General features: G+C 37.9%; 1 protein-coding gene across 1 annotated transcript in view; it reads right to left on the bottom strand.

Annotated features, from left to right (window-relative positions):
• The window catches only part of LOC126272543 (uncharacterized), a 145,776-nt gene extending 134,478 nt beyond the window's left edge, over nucleotides 1-11,298 (bottom strand). The window contains exon 1 of the mRNA XM_049975461.1: nucleotides 10,934-11,298. Within this exon, the coding sequence (XP_049831418.1) occupies nucleotides 10,934-10,936 (3 nt within the window). The 5' untranslated portion in view covers nucleotides 10,937-11,298. The remainder of the gene's footprint in view (nucleotides 1-10,933) is intronic.
• Nucleotides 11,299-27,734: the final 16,436 nt, after the last annotated feature.

Below are 27,734 nucleotides of genomic sequence, written 5' to 3'. Positions count from 1 at the left end.
TGTAGATTAAAACTGAAGAAACTGCAATAAGGAGGGAACTTAAAGAGATATGACCTGGATAAACTGAAAGAACCAGAGGTTGTACAGAGTTTCAGGGAGAGCATAAGGGAACAATTGACAGGAATGACGAGGGCTAGTAGAAATCCTTGGGTAACAGAAGAAATACTGATTTTAATTGATGAAAGGAGAAAATATAAAAATGCAGTAAATGAAGCAGGCAAAAAGGAATACAAACGTCTCAAAAATGAGATCGACAGGAAGTGCAAAATGGCTAAGCAGGGATGGCTAGAGGACAAATGTAAGGATGTAGAGGCTTATCTCACTAGGGTTAACACAGATACTGCCTACAGGAAAATTAAAGAGACCTTTGGAGAAAAGAGAACCACTTCTATGAACATCAAGAGCTCAGATGGAAACCCAGTTCTAAGTAAAGAAGGGAAAGCAGAAAGGTGGAAGGAGTATATAGAGGGTCTATACAAGGGTGATGTACTTGAGGACAATATTATGGAAATGGAAGAGGATGTAGATGAAGATGAAATGGGAGATAGGATACTGCGTGAAGACTTTGACAGAGCACTGAAAGACCTGAGCCGAAACAAGGCCCTCGGAGTAGACAACATTCCATTGGAACTACTGACGGCCTTGGGAGAGCCAGTCCTGACAAAACTCTACCATCTGGTGAACAAGATGTATGAAACAAGCGAAATACCCGCAGACTTCAAGAAGAATATAATAATTCCAATCCCAAAGAAAGCAGGTGTTGACAGATGTGAAAACTACCGAACAATCAGTTTAATAAGCCACAGCTGCAAAATACTAACACAAATTGTTTACAGACGAATGGAAAAACTAGTAGAAGCCGACCTCGGGGAAGATCAGTTTGGATTCCGTAGACATGTTGGAACACGTGAGGCAATACTGACCTTACGACTTACCTTAGAAGAAAGATTAAGGAAAGGCAAACCTATGTTTCTAGCATTCGTAGACTTAGAGAAAGCTTTTGACAATGTTGACTGGAATACTCTCTTCCAAATTCTAAAGGTGGCAGGGGTAAAATACAGGGAGCGAAAGGCTATTTACAATTTGTACAGAAACCAGATGGCAGTTATAAGAGTCGAGGGACATGAAAGGGAAGCAGTTGTTGGGAAGGGAGTAAGACAGGGTTGTAGCCTCTCCCCGATATTATTCAATCTCTATATACAGCAAGCAGTAAAGGAAACAAAAGAAAAATTCGGGGCAGGTATTAAAATCCATGGAGAAGAAATAAAAACTTTGAGGTTCGCCGATGACATCGTAATTCTGTCAGAGACAGCAAAGGATTTGGAAGAGCAGTTGAATGGAACGGATAGTGTCTTGAAAGGAGGATATAAGATGAACATCAACAAAAGCAAAGCGAGGATAATGGAATGTAGTCAAATTAAGTCGGTTGCTGCTGAGGGAATTAGATTAGGAAATGAGACACTTAAAGTAGTAAAGCAGTTTTGCTATTTGGGGAGCAAAATAACTGATGATGGTCGAAGTAGAGAGGATATAAAATGTAGACTGGCAATGGCAAGGAAAGCGTTTCTGAAGAGGAGAAATTTGTTAACATCGAGTATAGATTTAAGTGTCAGGAAGTCATTTCCGAAAGTATTTGTATGGAGTGTAGTCATGTATGGAAGTGAAACATGGACGATAAATAGTTTGGACAAGAAGAGAATAGAAGCTTTCGAAATGTGGTGCTACAGAAGAATGCTGAAGTTTAGATGGGTAGATCACGTAACTAATGAGGAAGTATTGAATAGGATTGGGGAGAAGAGAAGTTTGTGGCACAACTTGACCAGAAGAAGGGATCGGTTGGTAGGACATGTTTTGAGGCATCAAGGGATCACCAATTTAGTATTGGAGGGCAGTGTGGAGGGTAAAAATCGTAGAGGGAGACCAAGAGATGAATACACTAAGCAGATTCAGAAGGATGTAGGTTGCACTAGGTACTGGGAGATGAAGAAGCTTGCACAGGATAGAGTAGCATGGAGAGCTGCATCAAACCAGTCTCAGGACTGAAGACCACAACAAACAACAGGAGTCTACTAGTTTCAAAGGCCTTATATTTGAGGAAGAAATTTCTAAGAATCTATGCTTGGAGCATAGCATTATACAGCTGTGAAACATGGACTGTAGGAAAACAGAACAAAAGAAAATCAAAGCATTTGACATTTGGTGCAACAGAAGAATGTTGAAAATTAGGGGACCAATAAGAAAAGAAAGGAGGATGTTCTCTGCGGAAATGGTGAGGAAAGGAATACATGGAAAACACTGAGAACAGCTCAAGAAGTGGAAGGCCATCAATTGCTAGAGATTACATCTCTCATGTTATTGCTAATGACGTTTTGAGAGGGGATTGTTGAAAAACACGTGAGGCTGCATATCAGACCAGGCTGTCTGTCACTTCAGTTTACAGAATCATAACTTCATAACTGAAGAACAAAAAGCAGGTTGCAAAAGAATCAAAGAAAAACGGCTTCAACATTATAAAGCAGGAGGAGAACAGTTCCTGAAAAAAAAAATTTGCAGACAATGAAACCTGGATACGAGATTTCGAGCCAGAACGGAAGTCTCAGCCATCGCAATGGAAAAGTTCTGACTCTCCTGCACCAATAAAATTCTGCCGCCAACTCAAAGGCGGAACCGATGATGATCTTTGCGTATCACATTAATGGAGTCATAGCTAGACACAGAGTGCCTCAGTGGAGTCTGTAACTGGCACATACTAGAAGCTGTTTCTACAAAATGTTCTGCAGCCTAAAAATCATCAAAGAAGACCTGACATGCTTTGCAGCTGTTGTCCTCATTTTGTACGCAGTGTGAGACAGCATATTGCCCTACCAGTGAGAGAAAACAATCAACAAATATGGATGGGAAATGTTTCCCCATTCACTATGCAGTCCTGATGTGAGCCCATCTGTCTTTTATCTGTTTCCAAAATTGAAGAATAATTCCATGGAAAACATTTTGATACAAATGATGAAGCTTCCAGTGAGGTGACCCAAGTAATTAGACAACTCAATAATGAAAGTACCCTACCCAGAATACAAAAGTTGCCAAAATGTTGGGAAATGTCATAAGCAAGACTGGAGCTTATAGTGAAGGCCTGTAAAGGTATTTTGTGAAATAAATTATTTTATTACTTTCTATCTTACAGTGTACAGAACTTTTGAAATGACCATCATATTATTGTAAGAGAACAGGAAGAAGGTGAAGATGAGATCAGAGATACAATACTGTGAGAAGAATCTCATGAATTACTAAAAGACCTAAATGGAAATTTGGCCCTTGGTGTAGACAAAATTAACTCAAAATTATTGAGATCCTTGGGAGAACCATGACAAAATTATCCCATCTGGTGTGCAAGACAAGAGACAGGCAAAATGCTGTCAGGTTTCTGGAAGCACATAATAATTCCAAGCCAAAAAAAGGTAAGTGCTCACTGGTGTGATCACTACTCAAGCATCAGTTTAAGAATTCATAGTTGCAAAATATTGACTCAAATCATTAAAACAAAATAAAAATAATAAAAACTGGTGGAGGTAGTGGGGAAGATCATTTTGGGTTTCAGAGAAATGTAGAGCATGTGAAGCAACACTGACCATGTGACTTTTCTTGGTGAATAGGTTGAAGGAAGGCAAACCTGCATTTATAATATTTGGTGATTTAGAGAAGGTTTTTGACAGTGTGGACTGCACTACACTTTTTGAAATTTTGAAGGTAGCAGGGAGAAAATACAAGGGCCATAATATTACTTACATCTTGTACAGAAACTGGGTAACAGTTATAAAGGACACGAAAGGGAAGCAGTGGTTGAGAAGGAAATGATACAGGATTGTAGTCTGTCATTCAACCTGTGTATTGAGTAAGCTGTGAAGAAGACCATGGAGGAATTTAGAAAGGGAATTAAAGTTCAGAGGAAACAAATAAAAACTTTGCTGTTTGTCAATGACACTGTAATTCTGTCAGAGATGGCTAAGCACTTGATAGAGTAGTTGAATGGAATGGATAGTGTCTTGAAAAGAGGTTGTAAGATGAACACCAATAAATTAATACAAAGCCAATAGAATGAAATTGTATTAAAGTCAGGTGATGCAGAGAGAATTAAACTACGAAATGAGATGCTAAAAGTAGTAACTGAGTTTCGTTATTTGGGGAACAAAATAACTGATGATTGTCAAAGTAGGAAAGATGTAAAATAAAGAGTGGCAACAGCAAGAAAATAATTTCTGAAAAAGAGATATTTGTTAAGATCTAATATAAATTTAAGTGTTAAAAGTATTTTCTGAAAGCAAGCCCCTTGTATCTGGAGTGTAGCCTTGTATGGAAGTGAAATGTGGATTACAGGCAATTCAGACAAAAACAGAATGTAAGCTTTTGGAATGTGGTGCTACAACAGAATGCTGGAGATCAGACTGATAACTCCGGGGATTAAAGTATCCTGTGATAGGAAGAGAAAGCTCTCCATAATTCAGAGAACAAGATGTAGCCAACATTTGAAACTCCATTACCACTAGTATTGTTGACTCCTCCACTGTTGTTAAAAAAGCAAACTCATGTACTATACTCAAAAAATAAGGCAAAAACCATTGCAACATTATTAAACAAGAAACAAACAAAAGTAGTAATGAAACTGAGCCCCAAGAAAATAGCTCTGGCAGAAATGGTGACATTCTCAAATCATTGGCTAGTAAATTCAATAATTACTTCCTCATGGCAGTAGCAAAGACTGTATGTAGTATTAAACAACCAAATACAACTTTCTTAGATTTACTTATATGCACCACTGGCAGATAGGCCCGTTAGTTTCAAAAATACAATGCACAAGGAGACTGCAGAATTCATCCTAAAAAGTAATAATTTAGATGGTGTTTCTAACAATATATTACAAGATCATGCTGACTTGAAAGGACTACCATTAAGTTACCTTTGCTCTCAATCAATGACTCAGGGCTTATTTCCTGACTGACAAATATACTGTAGTAATTCCCATCTACAAAATTAGAGATAAGCTCCAATTACAGTCCAATATCATCCCTTCCAGTCTTTTCAAAAGTTTTTGAGAAAGTGGCTTATGATCAAATACTGACTCATTTGACTGTGTAGAGCTTGATAATCGACTCTTGGTTTGGCTTTTGTAAAGGATTCTCCAAATGGTCAGCAACATAAGACCTCACAAATGATTTGGCGGCAAAGCTAGATAAGAAAAATTATCCAGCTGGTATATTCAGTGACCTTGTCAAAGTATTTGATTGTGTGGATGACAAAATTCTACCTACCAAACTGAAGTCTTGTTTGATTCTCGGTCCGGAGCACAGTTTTAATCTGCCAGGAAGTTTCATATCAATGCACACTCCACTGCTGTGTGAAAATCTCATTCTGGCCACATTTTTCTTGTGTGACATAGTGAAGGCTTTGGACCAAAGCAGACAGTGAGATGCAGTATTTCTGGATTTCAAAGAACATCACTCAGTACCACATCTGTGCTTATTGTCAAAAGCACAGATGTGTGGTATATTGGTGAAATTTGTGACTGAGTTGAAGATTTTTTGATAGTGAGGATGCAGCAAGTTATCTTGGATGGAGTAATCATCAGATGTCGAAGTAATTTCAAGTGTGCCATAGGTTAGTTAATAATTTCCATGTTCCATAGATAATTTTGCACAATGAATCATAATGATGTCATTTTACTTTGTTGTCTATCAGACATTTTGTATCACTGGGTAAGTGATCAAAAATCTCTTGACATCATATCATGAGGAAATAAATATATTGTGAAGCACTAGCTGGAATGCCCAACTCCTTAAACAGATTTCTACAAGACACATATATTATTACAGTACATTTTTGAGCAATGAAGACTTTCTTCCATAAAGCTGAGTTATCCCAGGACATTATTCCATATAACATTATTGAATGAAAATGTGCAAAATATTTTAACTTACTGATTTCTCTCTCCCCAAGATTTGCAATTATTCCAAGTGCAAATGGGGCTGAATTAAGTTGTTTTAGGAGCTGCAAAATGTGCTCTCTTCTAGTTTAAATTCTCATCAATATGGAAACCCAAGATTTTTTATTATTCCCTCACAATGTGTTACACTTATCAGATGTGCAGAAGCGGAGATTTATGTCTTTTTGAAACTGAAGGTGACGCCATTCACAAAGAAGCAATCAATGATACTTTTAAGAATATTGTTTACCATCCTTCTGTTTCTGTGTGTATGCTTGGACTGGTTACAATACTTCTGTCATCTGCAAAATGAAATAATTCTGCTCCTTGTATATTAGATGGAAGATCATTTACATATGTGACGAACAATGGTGGGCCTAAGACTGAGCCTTGTATGTATTCTAGAATACAGAATTCTAGTATACATCATCTGCTCAAAAATTTTGTAGAATTTTTGTCAGGTTGGTAGGAGGTATTGACATCTCTCTTATCACCTTTCTTATGGAGGGGTTTATCAACTGCATGTTTTAGTCTCTCTGGGAAACTGCCTTGAGTTAGTGATGCAATACATATTTCAGATTAGGCTGGGCTTATTTTATGGCAGCAAATCTTCAGTACTCTATTGGAACACCATCAAAACCAAATGAGCTTTTATTTTTGAGAGAACTTCTTTAATTTCAGAAAGAAAAGTTGATGATACATCCATATGCTGAAGTTTTATGAGAGTTACTTTTTCAACACACTGCACGGAATTGTGTTGTGACCATCACTTTTCATATTGTATATTAATGACCTAGTGAACAATATTAAAAATAACCTCACACTTTTTGCAGATGATGCAGTTATCTACAATGAAGTACTATCTGAAAGAAGCTGCATAAATATTCACTCATATCTTGATAAGATTTCAAAGTGGCACACAAACTGGCAACTTGCATTAAATGTTCAGAAATGTAAAATAATGCACTTCACAAAACGAAAAAAAAAAAAAACATAGTACCCTATGACTATAATATCAGAGTCACAGCTGGAATTGGCCAACTCATACAAATACCAGGTGTTACATTTCGTATGAACATGAAATGCAGTGATCATCATAGGTTCAGTCATGGGTAAGGCAGGTTGTAGACTCTGGTTTAATGGTAGAATACTGGTGAAATGCAGTCAGTCTACTAAGGAGACTGCTTGCAAATCACTTGGTTGAACCATTCTAGAATACTGCTCACCTGTGTCCTCAGCTCATACACAAGCATTCAAGTATTCATTCTTTGCATGCTCCACACGTGAATGGACTGGGAAGAAAACCTTGTAACTGGCACCCTCTGCCAGGTACTTCTCATTGGTTTGCATTGTGTGGATCTAGAATCTTGTCTCCATTATGGAAATCACAGGGTCTCATTGGCAGACTCTATCTTGGACACAAAAATAACCTTAGAATGGGAGAAGGTAATATGTGGAGAATGACAAAGACTGGTGTTGGTCTCACTCTTGTCTCTAACCTACATAAACAAAGCTCAAAACTGTAATCTTTGCTGATCACAACACAAGTGTTCTAGTCAAGGGACAAAACTCAACACTTCTAGGTACATATGAGAGCTTGAAAATGCCTGCAAATGGTTCAAAGCTAACAGTTTAAGCCTTAATTTCACAAACAGTCCAGCTGAATAACAAGTTAAAATGGAGTGAATACTTGGAGAAACTATTCAAAGTGGAAGCTAGTCCCTTAAAAGCATCTCTGAACTGTGTTGACATAAAGACAACAGTGATGACTTATTTCACATATTTTCATTCTGCATTGTTTTAAGGAATTATCTTCTGGGTCTTTGCACCTAAAGTAAATAAAGTGTTTGTTCAGTAGAAGTGAGCAGTGTAAGAATGTAGTGTAAATTAAATAACTGTACATCCTGCAGATGCCTTTCTAAGGCTCTTGGACTCCTTGAATCCACTTCCCAATACTTTTACTCCTCAATGTTTTTTGTTGCTGATAATAATAAAAAAATCTGTTTCAGAAGAACTGTGATAAATACTCTCAAAACACAAGAAACAAAAGTAATTTTCAAGTAGAGTTTGCCTCCCTGTTCAGGATTCAGAATAGAGTTAATGTACTCTGGTGATGAGGTATTCAACAAGCTCCCATCTAACATACAGCTGAAATTAGGAATCCATACCAGTTACCAGTTAATAAGAAAATTAAAAACATATCATGTTCGCCACTCTTTCTACATGTTACCTGAATATCTTGATTCAGATATTAACTGTAAGCAAGAATGTAACCAAAAGTATTTTTAATAATGCTGCATGAAAGTAATAATGTACTATGAAGAGCACTTGGCATTTACAGACATAAAAAAATTAAAACAATCTTTGAAAAATACCACTGTAATCAAGAAGAACAATGTTTATTTTATGAATTAGCTCATTTTCCTTAAGTTTCATTGGATCGGAAACTCAGTGTACCAGCACATCAAGTAATCTAATGACAGGCACACATTTTCGTACTAGGCTACATTAATTGACAGGACTGGTAGTCAAAGTGTTAAATTCAATTCTGATGTATCATATCACATCTCCAAACTTTATATGTTATGAAATGGCATATAACTCATGAAATGGAAGGTGAGGACAAATGTGGTACAGACTGAACAAGTGGGAGATGGCACCTAACATCCAACAGGAAGCACTTTAATTATGGCAATTTCTGTCACTCCCACAGGATAGGCATAAGAGACCTATCAGTCTGTCAGGGCAGCTAAACATCGGAATGTGGTTTGTATTACCTTCTCTTTACATGTGAGTGGTATAGGGTAATGGATTGGGTACTGGGATCAGCAAGTTACTTGACAACAGAGACTAAGCAGTTTCAAACACCAATATCTGAATATAATTAACAATAACCTCAGATCAAAAAAACATTTACCAACTATATCAGAGATTGTAACCTGGATGTATCTGCATTATTTTTTACCCTTCCCCAAAAATCAACAAATAAACTACTTTATTTACTTCCAGTTACAACAAGTAGTTATCGTCTAATTAAGTGCTCTGGATGCAACTAGACATTAAAATTGGGTGGGAGGGGCTCATGTGATGTACTATCTCTAAAGTTTCTGACACAAAATGCTAGAAATGACAGTCTGAATGATATCCCAGAACTGCAAGATAACAAGGAATCAAGTGACCATTAAGTGAATGGTTGCATCAGCCATACACACTGTCTACTATGTGATGCGCTGTAGCACAACAATCCCCTGTCATACAGAAAGAAAACGTCATTTTTGTCATATGGGATCTCTACTGCAATAATGTATTAATCAACTCGTGCCAATCAGAGACCAAATGCAAAACATACTGGCAACATTTAATGTGACACACAAAGATGTTTGTGCTCTTCTGCGGGAAAAGTGATTCTCATATGATCCCAGAAAATAAAAAGCTGGGAACCACTTTATATATAGGGAACCCCAGCATAATCTCCTTTCAAACAATGTGAAGTCTGCCATATCAAAACACACATCACTGGTGGTTGCCAAATTTTTAAAGCATTGTCATGCAAGATCATACACAGATCACATGAAAGCACAAAATGATTGGAAATTTAAGCCTATATATTCTCTACATCCTGCATATTTTCTGGATCTATCACAAGATGATAACCAGTAGAAACTTTGATTTGCCCAATACTCACTAGCAGACAAGATGTTCTCAATAAATTGTGAAATGGGTGATGTTACTGAATGATAGGTTGTTGGTCAGAAAAAAGTAGGACTACCTTGCGGGATTTGGTCAGTAATTTCAGTGGCAAGTAATCTCAATAGCCCAAATATTTACTTGAAAAAAGCATGACAAAATACACACTACACAGGCAACAGAATATTGGCCTGAAGTTTTACACAGGACACAGCAATATGCATAAATAATTAACTTTATACAAATGAGAATGACACAGGAGTAAAGTAACAAAATGTAGTGTTCTGAAAATGCATTTAGCCGATTATGCTGCATTAAATTCTTAGTTAAACCAACAGAAGTCTGTCCAAAAGTAACATACAATACAGTCTAGCTCAAAACTTGCAAGAACTAGGGAGATGAAGTTTTTAAACAGAAAACATTTACAATTCAATAAACACCTACTTCTTGGTGTTTGAAATAAGTCAAACAAGAATGGTCATTTGCACTCCACTGTGCCAATGAATTGTTTCTGAATTCCTTTACAAATCTACAAATGATGGAGATACAGAAAAAAAAGTGCTCACTGGCTCAATGAACACAGGACATCTGCTTGTACTGAAGAGCACATACGAGCTTCAATACAGCACTGGGGATAGAGCTGAAAATGACGACGAAAAGGTTTTGTGGGTGTACAACAGTACGGTCTGTAGTGCCCGAGTCCAAAGAACTAATAAGAATCCATGAACACAGTAAACACAGATCTGAACAGAAAGAAACATTTAATTGGTCTGCAAAGGTCAGGAAGTCAGAAGACAATGACATTAGCCTAAATCCTGAAAGATATGAAGCCATGAAAAATACAGATCCATTTTGCGTTCATATAAATTACCGCAGACACTTATTCACGGAATAATCAGGCTGAGCTTGCAATCAAAGCAAATACATAAGTTGCACCGACCTAACGCCAGGCTGGGAAGGGAAGCCTGGAGGAGCAACAAGTCACCAGCAGATGTCAAGACACTGTCAGAGAAAATACGGGCAGTTACTATATTTTTAATCATTTTTCAGTACACAGTGGATTCAAAACTTACAACGATATTCAGCCACGGCGATTTCGAATTAATTTTAAATGCACTTTATTAGGTAAGACGCTTACGTAAAATGAACTCTGATTCTGTGTTATTTACAAAGTATTTTGCTGCTTACCATGAAATGTTTACAATAATGTGGTGAGTTATGACAACATCCATGTAAACATTTCAAGAAAAGTGTTTATTTACTTTTACTTACCATCTGCTAAGACACTAACTACCGCAACAGGACCAACTCTATTTGGTTTCGCTGACATTGAGGCATTATAACGTACGCAAGGCACACGCAAGTAAATTATTTTCAAAACGTTCTACGTTTATTCTGTTGTACAAGCTACAAATTAAAATCTTCATCAACTTCACCTATGGTTTGTAAATCAACGATGTACATTTTAAAGTTTCAAACTTTGGTGGAGATCGATTGACTAATCTCGGACGCTAATCGGAGTGAAACATCGATAGATTGCAAGTTTGCAAGTAACGCGGTGAAATTAAATAGCTGTTACCAAAATACTCGTGCTTTCAGGGGGTTGTTGTTTCCTACGAGCTGTAAATTTGCTTTTCAGTTAACTACCGACAAAGGCTGTTTGCATCGAACGGGACAGATGATCTGGAATTCTAATGCAACACATTCTGTGCGGATAAAGTTACTCACATCTATCGTGTTATGGCGAATATTAGAGATCCACCGCATGAATTCTGCGCATTCGGTGTGGAAGAAAGCATAGGTCACACTTGTCTACAAGAAAGGTGGGAGTAGTAATCCATAGAGGTACGTCCAACACTACTTGACATCTATTTGTTGCAGAATGTTAGAACATACTCTGTCTCAAATGTAAAGAAATATGTTGAACAGAATAACCTTCCTCATGCCAGATGTTGGCAACTAGATTTAAAATTTCATAAATGTTTAATGTTTCACTTCACAACACGAATAATATTTGTATCCTATGACTTAAAATCAGCGAGTTGCCGTTGGAACTGTTAACTCACACAAATACGTGGTGTAACGATATGTAGGGACATAAATATGCAATGATGGCATAGACTCGGTTTTAGGTAAAGCAGGTGGCAGACTTGTTTCAAGGCACAAAGGAATTAATGACATTTAAAGCAACTGCATGCACTGTTAAAGCATGCTTATCTACACGCTACTGATGGGTGCCCCTACTCATTATCCTAATTACTCACGGCGTTTCGCCGATTCCCTTAAGAGTTCAAGCACGGTATGTCTGCACACAAGGGCTCATTAGCCAGCCTTGCCTTAATTATATGTGTAGTGTCTAAAAAGACATGTCTGAAAGTACAGACAGCACATACCGTTACTGTTTGTACACTGCTTCATTTAGTATACTAGGGAATTGCAATCAGTCTATAAAGGAGATTGCTTACCAAACACTCATTCGACCTAGTCTAGAACATTGCTCAGAATGTGAGGGGTCCAGTGCAAACAGGAGTAGTAGGGGACATTGACCACATAAAAAAAGGGTACCACTGCTGGACATGGACATACATATATGACGAATAGGAGAACACCACTAGGTTGCTGAAAGAACTGAACTATCAAACTTTAGAAGAGAATTGGATACTATCCCAGAAAGCCGACTTATTAAGTTCCAAGAATCAACTTTACTTGATAAATTTTAGAATGCACCACAGCCCCTGGGTATTGCTCTTGTAGGGATCACAAAGACAATGTTAGACTAAATGTAGCATGCACAGAGGCGTTTAAGCAATCATTCCTTCCGTGCTCCATTGGTGAATGGAATGGGTAAAGGCCCTAATAACTCGCACAAGTGGAAGTACCCTTTGAAATATATTTCACATTGGATGAAGGTTTCTCGGGTCTCCGGCCGGGTGGTAGCGTTGATATATCGCGACGTTTCGGGAAGTGTCATTCTGCTCATTTTCTGGCGAATTGTCGAGATTCGCGGAGAACAAGGTATTTATCTGCGTTGTCACCCCCCTGCACTAGACGTCGGGAGGCTGCGGTGGACTGACAGCGTGCGCGCGGTGGTGGGGGCAGCGGTCGCCCCCGGCGGCCGCGTTTAGTTCTCAGTGTAAGCATTCTGTCTGCGTCCGCGGCGGAGGACGTTGACGGGCGCGCTCCCGACGGATTGCCGCTATCGCGCTGAATTGGTATCCCTCATCCCTGTTGACCAGGTTGTCGTGAATCTTTATTTCTAGGGATTCTCTGATAGTACTTTCCCAGAAGCCAGTTCAGTCTGGAACCACGCGACCGCTACGGTCGCAGGTTCGAATCCTGCTTCGGGCATGGATGTGTGTGATGTCCTTAGGTTAGTTAGGTTTAAGTAGTTCTAAGTTCTAGGGGACTGATGACCTCAGATGTTAAGTCCCATAGTGCTCAGAGCCATTTGAACAATTTTTTGGGATGCTGTATATTTCTGGTGTGTAAAGCTTCAGCAGGTCTTTTGCAGAACCTAGGAGCTCCCTCGTCTTCGGTGGCCGGCCGATAACGGTTTTGATATTGTATTTGCCCAAATGTCGTGCAATTTTGGCATCGAGCAGACCCACGTACAGAAGGAAATTGTCTTCTTCTCCTTCTGGGGTTGTCACTGCTTCCTTCTTCCTTTTAAGCTCCCTGTTGAGCTGCATTTCAGTGTAGCCATTTTGGTGGAAGACTTCCCTCAGGTGTTTCAGCTTGGATGGTAGGCTGTCTTTGTCGCAGATGGCGCGCATCCTATGTACCATGGTGGTCAGTACTGTTTGTCTTTGTGCTGGATGGTAGCAGCTTGTTGCATGAATGTATAGGTCTGTGTGTGCCTTCTTCCTATGTACTGCATGGCCTCTTATGTAACATACCTGTAGAAGAACGAGCAGCTCTCTGGTCCCTTAGAAATAATGCTGATATAACGATTCTACCAACGGACAAAGGGAACGCTACAGTCTTATTAAACACTGCAGAGTACCGGCAGAAAATAAACCTGCTGCTACAAGACGAGGCCTACGAGAGACTGAAGAATGATCCAATACCGATGGGGATTAGAAGGACGATAGCTCTGCTGAAGAAATCTGACTTACCTGAGCCAATGAAGAAGCGATTGCATCCCAGAGTGCCAGTGATATCATGCCTCTATGGACTCCCCAAGATCAATAAAGGAGTGACTCTGAGACCGACTTGGACTCCATCAACTCTCACAGTTATGGACTAGCTAAATACCTGGCGACAGTGCTCAAACCCCTTGTGGGATACCGCAGCCACCATGTGAGAAACTCAACCGAATTCGTAAAAATACTCAGGCACATGGGACTACAAGGGGAGTACCTACTCGTGAGCTTCGACATGACGTCGCTTTTCACGAAAGTGCCCCTTTCAAGACTCCTTGGCACTTCTAGCTCAGCACTTTGAATCACAAACAATCAATCTGTTCGAACACCCAATAACAATCACCTACTGTCAGTGCAACAGGAAATTCTTCGAGCGTATCAACGGTGTGGCCATGGGCTCCCTACCGGCTCTTGCAATTGCAAACCTCTATATGGAACATTTAGAGGGGGTGGCCCTTCAAACTGCCAGACAGAAACCAAAGTACTTCATCCTCTATGTCGACGACACTTTTGTCGTGTGGGGACATGGCAAACAGACGCTAGATGAGTTTCTGGAGCACCTCAACAGCATCCATCCGAATATCAAATTTAGGATGGAAATGGAGGAAAATGGATGCCTCTCCTTCCTTGACATAATAATCAAGAGGGAGGCAGATGGTTCATTAGGCCACGCAGCACATAGGAAGAAGACACACAGCTTCATGCAACAAGTCTGCCACTATCCAGTACAAAGACAAACGGTACTGACCACCACAAGAACAGTCGGGGGAAAGCAATGTTACAAGAGAAACTTCTCCAAGAGCTCTGAAAAATCAGTACGTAAGTAGCTAGGGCACAGTGCCTAGACAGTCATTACCAGGAGCAGTAACACAGCCTAAGCTCGAAATCACTACAGAGTGGCACTTCCTTACTGCTGCAGTATAAAGTACGAGAAGTCTGTGCACCTTCGAGGGATGACAACTGAGTTTCCGATAAACAGCCAGCAACAGTTATTATCTTGAGGTTTCTACCTGTTAAAGAAGAAGCACTATCTGTAGTAGTAGCAAGTAATAGCTGATATTTTCTGTGAGTCTGAATATATGGAGGATCACATGTTGTCTTGCACTTGTTTTCTATCGTGGATAGGGTATCTGATTGCGTACGTCGCTACCACTAATGAGTGATATCTTCTGTCTCCCAGAATATAAAGACGATCAAGTGCTATTTCATACGGTTTCCTAGTGTGAGTAAGGTATTTCATCGCGTAAGTCACAACGAATAATAGTTTATATTTTCTGTGTTTCAGAGTATAAAGAGCAGCAAGCACTGTGTTCCACTTGCCGCCTAGTGTGAATAAAGTATCTGACTGCGTTAAATCGCACTGAGTAATAGTTGGTATCTACTGTCTCTCGGAATACAAAGAGGAACAAGTGCTGCCTGACGCTCGTCTCCAATTGTGATTAAGGTATCTGATTGTGAAAGTAGAGCTCCTGCCTCTGATAGAACAAGTTAGAAATCAGAAAGTGGGAGTTGTTGTAAAGGTATAAAATGGAGAGTAGTAGGGCGTACTGATTTGCGAAAACGTACAGCAACTGTAAGACATCTCTCTGAATAAATTCGAACTATTAAGAAAATAAATTGTTTTTAAATTGAACCCTTAAGTGTTCTGCATTCCAGAATCAGCTGTTCTTAGCATTATAAGAGACTTTCTCCCTCTCATTCCATTATAGGTGACTTGTTAGACCTGACCCCACTTTGTTATCCTCATACTGACTTTACTATGCAGGCTACACCTACATCCAAGATAGTGCTAGTACCTGTACCAGGATGCGACAGGAGTAGGTTTTATAGAGGCATTCCAAACTAGGGTATTGGGTCATAAATATTGGAAGAGAAGTTCAAAGACTATCGATAACAGTCCCTCGAACTATGCACAGCAAGAAGCTTGATGACCAGGGCTGTGGTACAGGTCAAAAGAAACAGAAGCCATCCTGAGAGCCCATCAGAAACGTGGTCAGCTTGTCCAGGTAAGATAAGTTGCAGGAGAGGCCAGCAGAGGAAGTGTTGTGGAAGGAACTTCGTGGGAAATCAGAGTAAGAAGACTTTTGTTACAAACTGTACTTCTCCCTCCCCCTCCACCTTTATCAAGCAATGAGCGCCATAAAAACGGTAGGAAAAGCCTGCACACTCAATACTTACGTTACAATCTCTACTTACCCCATGATTTCACTATCAGATGTGGCGGATCCAAGATGGCAGCCAAGATGGCAGCCAAGATGGCAGACCTGTGATGTCAGTATTAAACAAAATAGCGGAAAAACATCAAATTTCAAGCAAAAGTATGATATATCAAGCACAACCACATAAAAAATACCAACGTTTACAAAAAAAAATGTAGTGCAAATGAACTCTGAAGGTAAGTGAATGTAAATAACAATTTTTTCAAGCATTTTCACTATTGTTTAGAGTATATTCATTGTTTTTAAGCATTTTTAGTGTTGAAACTTTCTGGCAGATTACAACTGTGTGCCCAACTGAGTATGGAACTCAGGACCTATCATTTTCATGGGTAAGTGCTCTACTGACTGAGCTACCCAAGCACAACTCTTCAACCATTCTCACAGCTCTGCTTCTGCAAGTATCTCATCTCCGACCATCCCATTCCAGGTTCACTATATATTTAAACATTTTCACTATTTATTCAAGCAATTTTTCTCATTTTTCAGAAATTGGCCAAACATTTTCATAAAAAAGTATGAAATAGCAAGTAAGAAACTGTCAAATAGTTCAAACCAAAAAATAAAAATGTGTAATAATATAAAGTTTTCAGACTAGAAACTCTTTATCTTTTTCTTTCCTGTATACTTCAGTTTCATATTTTCATTTTCAAAAAATTGGATATCAAACCCAGTCATTAGTTTCAAATATTTGTTTGGCAAAAGAATTTTAAAATCATTACTGAGCATAACAAAATTTTTTTCTTTATACAGATAATCCCATCGAGTAATGATTTTCAGGTAACAATCGATGTTGAAGTCATATGTTCAGTTGTTCTTTCCACACATAATTATCTACTTATGTGTATCAGCTGGTACATTATCATTAAATGTATCACATAACTTCATTGTGGTTTTTGTGTATCCATTATATTTATTCTACATGTCAAGTTTGTGATGTAGATAGGATAATTTGCTATGTAATTGGGGGGATTTGCATCAACAACTCCTTTTAATTAAGCAACTCAGTTAAGATCATGGAATGAATCATTAGCTTATGAATAATTAATTGGTGGATCCAAATTCCACATTTCTTGTGGAAATAATTTATTTCTTCCATTTTCACATATAATCTATGTAACTTAACATGACCATATAATGAATGATGATATTTACTAGGATTAGTTTGAAATACAACAAATGCAAGATAATACATATCTAATTTCATAGAATTTTAGTAAATTGTGGTATCTAGCTCATCATTTTTCTTACCATGTAATGCAACTATCTTTGTAGTCTATAATTCATACAAAGTTTTAGGTATATTAGAATTCTTCAGTATAATTTCTCGTTGTTCTGTCTGATAATTTGGTTCATTTTTAACAATGGTCACACAAATTTACAAGTTTTGTGTTTCAATTTTACTTCTTTTGGAAGCATATCTTTTATTTCAACTCCAGCTTCATTATAATGTGCCCATCGAAAAATAGGTGATTTGCACGTGTGCTCCCAGTAAAGGAAACAGTAAGATCATCTTCCTGCAATAGTTCTGTATAATCTTAAAGAAGTCTTCCTAACATATGCAATAGACACAGTATTTAATTTTCTTGCTTTTATTTTACCAATTCAGTTATATGACCTTCCATTCATGTTTTATCAGCAAGATAACATGTCAAATGCAACAAAACTCATGATGAAGTAAATGGATGTTCATTTCTAGATAAAATATTATTTCATTTCTTTATTGTTATAAAAGGAAATAACTTTGCCACATAGTTATGAATTCGTTCTTTTTAGATTTTCTACAATATGTTGGATAATCTGTTTCATCATATGAACAATTTTAAAACTGATGTACAATTGAGCACAATCAGGATGTACCCATCCATTACCATATGAATGTTAATTTATGTGTCCTTATTAGGAATAATCATAGTGTTTTTACTTTTCTCATTCATGGGAGAAGAATAAAATAGATATGTTTCAATCTTGTTCATTTACTAAGGATAAAATTTATTAATTCATTTATAAAATAACTGTTACAGTAGCACAATTTAAGTCAATCAAATTACCATTTTCATCAGTTACATTTATTTTTAAATCCTCAATTTTATTATGAATTGGAATAAATAAAGGTGATGTCTGCAAACTGAGGGCTCATTTTAGCAAAATAATTTTGTGGCAGACTCATTTATTTAAATTTGAGAGGGAATAGTTTTCTACAATTAGCAAATTTCCTACAGTTCTGAATACGTTTCCAGATAGTCTTTGCTTATACATAAATTTCTTGATAGTTTATCAATTCTGTAGAAAGACAATTTTCTCTTTCAAAACTCGCTTTATGCTCAAACTAGATCATTGATATCTGAATATTAAATGTCTGTCTTTTATATTAGAGTTTCAAAATAATATTTATTTCTTCTCTTCTACACAATTTTAGGGGAATCTTTATCTTGATAAATGCTCTCTGAGCTATCATGATCTTCATACTCCTCACCCCTTGCAGAGAGCAGATCGTTGTAGAAACTTGCTGCATCCTTAGGGATGGTAATGCATTGGCTCAGTACATAGTTCTTATTTCCTCCAGTAGCATAGTTTATCTTGGGAATAAGCACAGCACATCTCATGGGTCTGAACGAAGGAATGTTTTCCTTCAAAACCTCACAACATATTTCTTATCCAGTAAACTATGGCGTTTCAATATGGCTGGTGCATGACTCTGAAAAAACTTCAAGTTTCAATCTTCTCTTACCAATATCCCTAGTCGTCTTTCCCAAATAACATAGGAGAAAATGTTGTAGCGCAGATGCAATTCCATTTGCACCTCTTCCCGCTGTGTTTCACGCCAAGTACATTGATGAATGATATCAGCACTGTGGTCTGGTTCATGTATCAGCAAGGTCAGTTTATTGAACCATTCTTACATGTAAAAGACTTCTGCAATAGAGAGCTTTGGCAGATATTGATTTTGCTGCATCTCAAAGACAACTTTTACAGTGTCTTCACAGTATTTGTTCATGATGCTGTGGAACTTTTTTCCACAGGCACTATAAAAGTGCAGATTAGTTTTACACACTTTCTGGCTTTCTTTGATTTCTGCGATTTGTATTTTCAGTTTGAGTTCCATGGATGTTCAAGAGGTGTCACTGTTAGGATTACCAAAGCCGAGATTAAAATTCTTGTAGAACTCAGCTTAAATTTTGATAACTTGCCTGCTTGTCTTTGTTTTATGCAAAAATGTCCTACATTATATTTACATATGCTGTAGTGGACAAATATGACCTACACATTTTCCCACTGCTATAATGACTCTCTCTACAATTGTACTTGAAAATGTGCTCTTTCATGTGTTGGATCAAAACTATGTGGACTTGAGTTGCTCTTAAGTTGTCTCTTCGTTCCTAAAGTGCAATCCTATGACAGTGCTCAGGAATCATGGCTAAGTGATCCTGTGATTCACATGTTACTTTTTGAAATGTAGCTGCACAAACAGGTACTTGAAGTTTTATCTTATACCTGATATGCACAGATTTAGAAGCCTTAGCTTCAGTGGGCTCTACAACATATCTAGCTGATGCTAAGATATCCATGTAAGACAGAAGGAGCGTAGTTTGCTTACTTTTATCGTTTGAAGAATGTAACAAATAATTGAAATATGATAAGTCAGCATAAGAGAGTTAGCCTGTATAACCGTCTTTCCTTCCACAATTGCTTGCCTCACTTCTTTCAGCATGCTGGCAGTCAGTATCAGGTATAGTATTTTGCTTCGAATACTGATATGATTTTGCTTCGAAAACATTTGATAGTTTAATAGTGCCTGTGCAAATGTAATAGATACGTGGCACAGTGGCTAATGGCAGTTCCCATGAGCCATCACGCTGATAGTTTAGTTGGCGCAAACAGAAATATGTGGTGCCATCTACCACCAAGCAAAGCAATTATTTCAGGTGTGTCATAACACAATCAGAAAAGTACTTAGTCTTATGTCTATTGCATATTAACCAAATTATGAGAAAACCCAGCAATACCTCTGACAATTTTTAGAAACTAACTAGCATAAAACGAGTTTTGAAAAGACAACTACTTACACATGAGGTGCATTTCGCAATACTGGGCCATCTTCTCTGTGGTGTAACTCCGAAATAAAGCTAGTTTCTCTAAAGCCGACTCTATAGGCTTGCAGAGGAAGCCGAAGGGTACGTGTTAAGAAATAAATTATTTTTTAAAAATTGCATACTTTTTGGAATCTCGCTAACAAGAAACCTTTCATTAACTGCAATAATCTGTTTATTAAATCCTGATACACTGCCAGTTGTATCTTTTATATCTATGTATATTTTAAGATTGTTCTCAGTACTAATTCTATTTAAACATCACCTCATTTAACATACATGTTAGGCTTTTTGCACAAATAAATTTCTCTAAACTATTTCTACTATATTAACCAACTCGAATTATTATTGTTTCTCCATGAGAATACTATTTATTACTTTTGATGAGACATTTGGAGTTAAAACGTTACATAAAACCAACAGTGCAAAGTTTTTATAACAATCTCTCATAGGTACATTCAATCTTTTATTCAGCACAGATCAATTGCCACATAGTTGAGACAAGCTATTCATTTATTGCTAATTAAATATTACTAATGGAATGAAGACAGACTGGGGTTGTAAAATAGGAATCTTAGAGAACAAATAAAAGAATAAATATGGTAAATTTCTTCCTAACTCAGTTCGAGGTGTAATGATAGGACCAAATGGGTGTGAGAAAACGAAATTGACAATTTATAATTTTATTTTAACTCCAGGCTAAACTGGGAGAAAATCAACCATTTACACATTTGTTCTAAAAATTTAGATCAAGCAAAATATTAAGAGGTTACAAAAATGTATGAAAAGGTTGAACACGAAAATTAAGAGACGATTGCTACTTTTATTGAAAATAATGATGAAATTATGCCACTGGCTGAGTGTGGAGGTAATTCAGTCGTTTTATTTTATGATTTCATTCTTGAAAATTAGGATATGGATACAGAAAACTTCACTAGATGCAGACATGAAGGAATAGATAGTTTTTATTTAGATCAAACATACTCAAAAACACCTAAAAATACTGAAAATGCTTGAAGAAACAGTGAATACGTTGGAAGAGCTAGTGAAAATGCTTAAAAAAACGGATATTTATGTTGAGTGACCTTCTGTGCCCAGTTGTACTACATCTTTATTGGTAAATTTATATATTTAGAGAAAAATCCTGTTTTTACCGTTTTTGTGCTTGAAATTTCATGATCTTTGCTTGAAGTTTGACATTTTTCAATTATTTTAAAAGTGCGGTACAACATGTAATATATATCAACGAGTATGTGTCTTTCATTACATTTATGTGCAATAGAAGTGTAGGTTTTCTAAAATTTACTTACAGAGGATTTACCAATATGGTAGTGGTTTTCAGGATTGAAGGTATGGTGTTGTAAACAATTGTTAGGATTTTGAGTAATAAATCCTGTTAATTTATTCCGATTATTTTGTTTGGTTGCAATTTTTTCACTATTCATTCTTTAAAATAGTTACAGTCAAATTTTCTTATCGTATATACAATGATTTCTTTGGCAGCAATTTTTTGTGCAAATATATTTACAAGTTTTTGGATAGATACACTAATACAATGGCTATATGTTCTCCATTGTTGGTTGGTTTATAGAGCTACAAGTTTTCACTGTTATATTAAAAATAAAACAGTCACCATCACAAAGTTATTTTTATTGAAAAAAACACGTTTCGCTGTAGTTTGGCCTCATCATATTATGTAAAACTGTGAAATGGAGGCCATTGTCCTGGCTTATAAAGCTGGGCATGAGCCCCATACACATAAAACCATCTGAATCAAAATCCAGTCATCAGAACAACTAAAGGGAACCGTGGCCATCTTTGAATCGTTATAGCAACAAGTAGAGCACAGTGTAGAGTCACTCAGATTTTCTCAAAGTATATAATACTTTTTGGAACAACATTTTGTACAGAGATACTTTCTTTACACTAATAATAATTATTAGTAGCATACAACAGTCATGTGACAAAGTCTATAGTAAGCAGTTCAATATGTTTCCCATAAAAGTCTTACAGCTGTCGTTCTTTCACAGTTGTTGCAATGGAAAAAATTTACAGTTGAAATTGTAACAATGAAAAAACTGCAATTCAGCTATGCAATGTCGTTTGATATACTTTTTCAGTGTGAAAAAGAAATGCTTGGCATGAGAGCCACATTACACCAAAACCTAGGAACTTTGATGACTGGCAGGAGATGCAAAAATTAAAAATTAATGCAAAATATATACACCACCTCACACTCATATACATAGTACACACATTTTCTTTTCTCCACACATACCTGCATATACAGAACAAATTTCTTTACTGTTCCCATTGTGTGCAATAAACTGAGGCATGCACACATACATACACACAACTAATTACACTCTGATGAAAGGCTCATACTATTCTGTATACACAAACATGCAGATATACACTATTTACAAATAAATAATTCACCCACTCTCTGTCACTTGTGGGAATAGTAAGATTATGGAAGGGTCTTGACCCTATCCTCACAGAAGTACCACTTGTCATCATGGTGTAACAGGCCCATTTTCACCTGTGACACAGTGTGCAACACATGGTATCATGGCTGAGTTCTAATGCCTGCCTCTGGGTGACAACTGTCATTGTACAGTATGGTACATTTTCGTGTCCATATCCACACACTCTTCAAACAGCAATCCACGTACCTCATGTTTCATCAGGCCAATAACCTTATCGTTAGCAGGTGTTATGCCATAAGGGTTATTAGCCTCATATCCAGTCATGTTGAATGCACTAGGGTGGCACCTCATTACTTCACATGGATTACAAGACTTCATCGAATAGATGAAGCTTTCCATATCCATCTGACGGAAATTTGAGTCTATGAAATGAGTTTTAGTGAACCTATAATAAACTGGTACACATGGAGTTAGGACAGGTCCAATATGCACATGCCAACATAGACAGGCTTCTTGAACTGTATCAAAATTTTAGCCATCTCTAGACTGATGAAAACTGTTTTGATTATTATGCCCTATTTAAAATTTGATCTGGCGATATACTGTAATTCTTTGCGCCTAAAAGCCCATACTATTTTATTCTTAAGCAAATTTTGCAGTGTTTTCACAAATTCTCCATTGTTTTTCAAAAACTGCATAGTTCATATGTTTAAAAAATCCTACTCAGTATCACACCTTGTGAGAGCCCCCATTTTAGTGTTAATACGAATGTACTCCTTCAACGAGTGTGACCTCTTGAAGGAGATAGGGTGGGTGACTAATCAGCTCCATTACCTAACTGAGAAGATGTATTACCTAACAGTAGCAGATGCCAAGTGTTCTGCCAAGGCCCACTCCATGTTAAACTATTGGTGTCAGATACATGGGATGGAAAAGACACTGTCAATGTGGGACGATGTATTGCAGTAAGCGCCAAAATTGATAGGTCCACCAGTTTTAGCAATTTTACCAGTTTTTCCATAATTTTAACACCAGACAATTAGATAGCAGAATGCTTCCCAGTTTCTGTGTCGTCACTAAACCACCCCTCCAATCAGTCATATACACTGAAGTATACCAAACAGCGTCCTATACCAATGCAGTTAGGTTTTCTATATAATTCTAGCACATTGATCATAGTGTGGAGTTTATGATTACGGCCAACCATACTTCCCAATGTGCATGGGAGTTTCAGAGTATTCTTGCATTCATAGGATAATGTTGGAGTTTGAAAGATGCCCGTGCATGGTCATTGACCAACCCTCCCTGCAATACTGTCGTCAATTTAATTTGCAACTGACCTGAAGTAGGAGGGTTTTATACCCATTGCATTCCACTCCTCATGAAGGAACAGGGCGAGCTGAGTCTGTAACTACTGTTCAGCGAAGACTGTTCTGCACCAATCTTACTCATGGCACCCATCCTGGTGCACAAGATCTTTTCAGATGCTTGCATGTCGAGGAGGCTAGCACCCCGTATTGGTGTATAGCAGACAAGATAGTGTTATGGTGATATACCAGACGGTTAAGAAGAAAAGTATGCTTTATGCACGATAGAGTTCCAGATGAATGGAGGTTTAAACTTTTTACATAAATCAACTGTGCTACCAATTATTGACTATTATTCCAGTGTTTGGGGTCAGTACCAAGAAGGCACCAGAAAGAGGGAAATGGTTGAAGAGCATAAACACACACAATCCTAAGGCTACATGGTTCTGCACCTAAAAGCATTATATTGTTAAAGCCATATGGTTCCCAAAGTATTAGACATCTCGAATGCAACGCTCTTAACACTCTAATACAGAACATATATGTATGTCCAACATCTGATATGCAATCATCCTGGAACTTTTCTACCCCAATCACTACGGCGACAAACTTTAAGATGATAAAACTACTTTCTTCTGCACTAATCTGGTGTCCTAGGAAGTGCGCAAGCTGTTCCTCACTACGAAAGTGCCATTGGTGAATATCCGGCGCTCGCACAGCTTATAAATCAACGAGAATGATATCTGGATACTTCTGTTATGTCTCTTAGGAAATTGACGGATTTCATACGTCTTTTTAAGTCGGAAACGTACGTTCCCTCGATCATATTTCCGGTGTCAATCGTGCTCATTGGTAGTAGCAGCGGTTTTGACGGACGCCGCTACGCCTCAGTAGGAAACAGAGCGAGGAAAAACGACATGCATATCCTTGTTAGTTGATACATTGAGTTACCACCCGCGCCCTGCTGCATCAAAATGCACACGAAGAAACAGCGACTTCTTATGAGGGTGTAAAGACGACGCTCAATAGCCAAAGGAGATGTAACAGTCTTATTGCTGTTTACAGCAGCATCGCCACGGCCCTGGCAGCCTCCCTCTTGCACATAGAAGTCATAGTCTGATGTAAGGTAGTTTTGCTCATGTGCAGGATAATACTAGTATAGCAATTTAGTCGTAACACCACGTCTCTAGAGTAAACTCTCCTCACACTATGAAGGCACATACATGTGACATCAGTCACTCTCCTACAAAACAGGCTAGGGAACGGCTTATGCCTGTTAAACGCGTTTATTCTTCTCCTTAATACTTATGGGATGACATTGCATGTGGGAACCAAACTTAACTCGGTAATATCTAACTCGGTAATACCCTTATTCGAGTACATGTGTGGGGACACTGTCCTGGATTGGGATACATATGTTTCGCCTGATTTAATATATGTGTTACGAAAAGACGCTTAGTTTTCAGGGGGAGGGGGAGAATACAAACTGGATGCAGACAGAGCATAATTTTTCGGTCTTGAGTGTCCAGTCACCCCCAACCCACTTCAGTTCCCAGCATTTCATGGTATTTTTGGCTAATTTTATGCATTCTCAGTCAATTGATGTAATTTTTATTGGTTTTCGCTTCAATTTTACATACTGTCCTCAATTTGTCGTAATTACACTAGGTTTTCCTCGATTTTTACCGATTTTATCTCTTCTCATACTTTTTTTCGATCGTTTTCCATATGTATATGGTCATATTGCTGATATACCTATGTGTTGTTTGATTTTATATGAGGTTATTTGTGTGTCTTATACACCATCCTACAAAAAAATTCTAAGAATTGCCTTCTTCCCGATGACCTACAAGCAAGCATTTTGGATAGGATGATCAGGGTAGGGCTGAGTTAGTGTTGAAATGTGGATCCATCCTGATTTATATTTGGCATGGTGTCTAGAGGTGGGTCCACAATGCATTACATCTGGGACAGGGTTTGAAGGTGGATCCACCAAACATAACTGGAATGGTATCTAGAGGAGGATACGCAATACACTACGTCTGGGATACCGTTTGAAGGTGAATCCACCAGAGAAAGGACTGGGTCAGGTTTATGGGAACCATCCATGACACTCGCAAAGATATAGACTTACAGAAAACAGAGCAAATGCACTGTATGTGTAGAATATGTGGTTGTAAGTGACTGGGTGCATTCGAGTACAGGGCTATACTATACCATCTGATTAATGTGCTGTTCCAGCCCATAAAAAGGCTACACTATATCATCTGATGAATGTGCTGTTCCAGTCCATACATAATAATAAAACACATGAAGGTCTGTCTCCCTTCATCCAACGGACATCTAGCACACAAAATAGCTTATTTGAGGTGATCATGTGCCGTCATCGTGGATCTTTAACACTATGAAAGGAGATGTGATAGGTGCAGCAGGATTCTTTGGTCTGTTGTTATTACTAGAGACTCTAAACAATCTAGTTACATAATATTGGTAATATAACTTGTATCGAAGACGTTATGCTCTTTAGCACGAGCAATTTAAATGTGCCTACATCCCATACAGAAACGTTTTGCGAAGAGTGTTTGGCTACTTACAGGGCTGCATCGCTGACGAAAATAATGTACAAGTGGTTGAAATCGAGACGTCGTGATTGGTAATACTCATGCAGGGTCCCACACTCTGTCGGAAGGGACAAGGGAAACTATTACAGTCCATGATGATAAGTGCAGTCGACATAATGTCAACTACCGAATAACTTATTACTAGGGTAAAAAAATACTCGAAATCTCCAGTTTGTAAATGTACTGACAGGACTGTGGGGAAGTATTGGAGTTGGAAGATATAAAAAAAAGTAGTGAAGCTCATCTGGTAAGCAATAAGAGCATACGGGAAAGTATTAGAGCAGCAACAGTAATCAACTCTGTACACACGTCGATTCCCTTTGCAGATCACTACACGAAGTCAAATGAACATGTCGAACTGTTTCCATCAAATGCGTCACTACATGAGTCTGCATACAAACTCTATGATGTGTCGTAGCAGTACACGGAATTGTCTCCAGACTTATAGTTACCAATTTATCCATCACCTGAGCCGCATCTAAGTTTGAAGTGAGTGTTGCTATACTTTTCAAGGTCATCCTATCCAAAATCCATACATGTAGTTAATCGGGGAGAGAGGAATTCTTAGGATTTTTTTTTGTAGGATGGTGTATAAGACATATGCTAATATCCTATTATGAAATAATGCAGTAGGAAGTAGTTTTATCATCTTAAAGTTTGTCACCGTAGTGATTGGGGTATCAAACCTTCAGGGTGATTGTAAGTCAGATGTTCGACGTACATGTAAATCATGTATTAGAGTGTTAAGGGCGTTGCGTTGCATTCCATACAACTAATACTTCTGAAACCATACGGCTTTAACAACACAGTGATTTTTGGCGCAGAACTGTGTAGTCTTAGGAGTGCGTGTGTTCATTCTCTACAATCATTTCCCTCTTGCTGGTACCTTTGTCTTACTGACCCCAAACACTGGAATAATAGTCCAGAATTAATAGCACAGTTGATTTATGTGAAATGTTAGAACTCCATCCGTCTGGAGCCCCATCATGCATAGACCACACTTTTCTTTTTAACCATCTGTTATATCACTACAACACTCCCATGTCTACTATACACTGATAAGGAGTGCTAACCTCTTCAACATATAAGCATATAGAGATGTCCTGTGTACTTGGATGGAATGCCTTGAGTAAGACTGGTGGGGACCAGTCTTTGCTGAACAGCAGTTACCGACTCAGCTTGCTCTGTTCCTCCACGAGATGTGGAATATAGCAGGTATAGTACCCTACTACTTCTGTTCAGTTGCAAATTAAATTGGCGACAGTGT

This window comes from Schistocerca gregaria, chromosome 5 (genome assembly GCF_023897955.1).
Source record: "Schistocerca gregaria isolate iqSchGreg1 chromosome 5, iqSchGreg1.2, whole genome shotgun sequence".
Classification (NCBI taxonomy): Eukaryota; Metazoa; Arthropoda; class Insecta; order Orthoptera; family Acrididae; genus Schistocerca; species Schistocerca gregaria.
The sequence above is the reverse complement of the archived record's forward strand: the minus strand, read 5'-3'. Positions and strand labels throughout refer to the sequence as shown.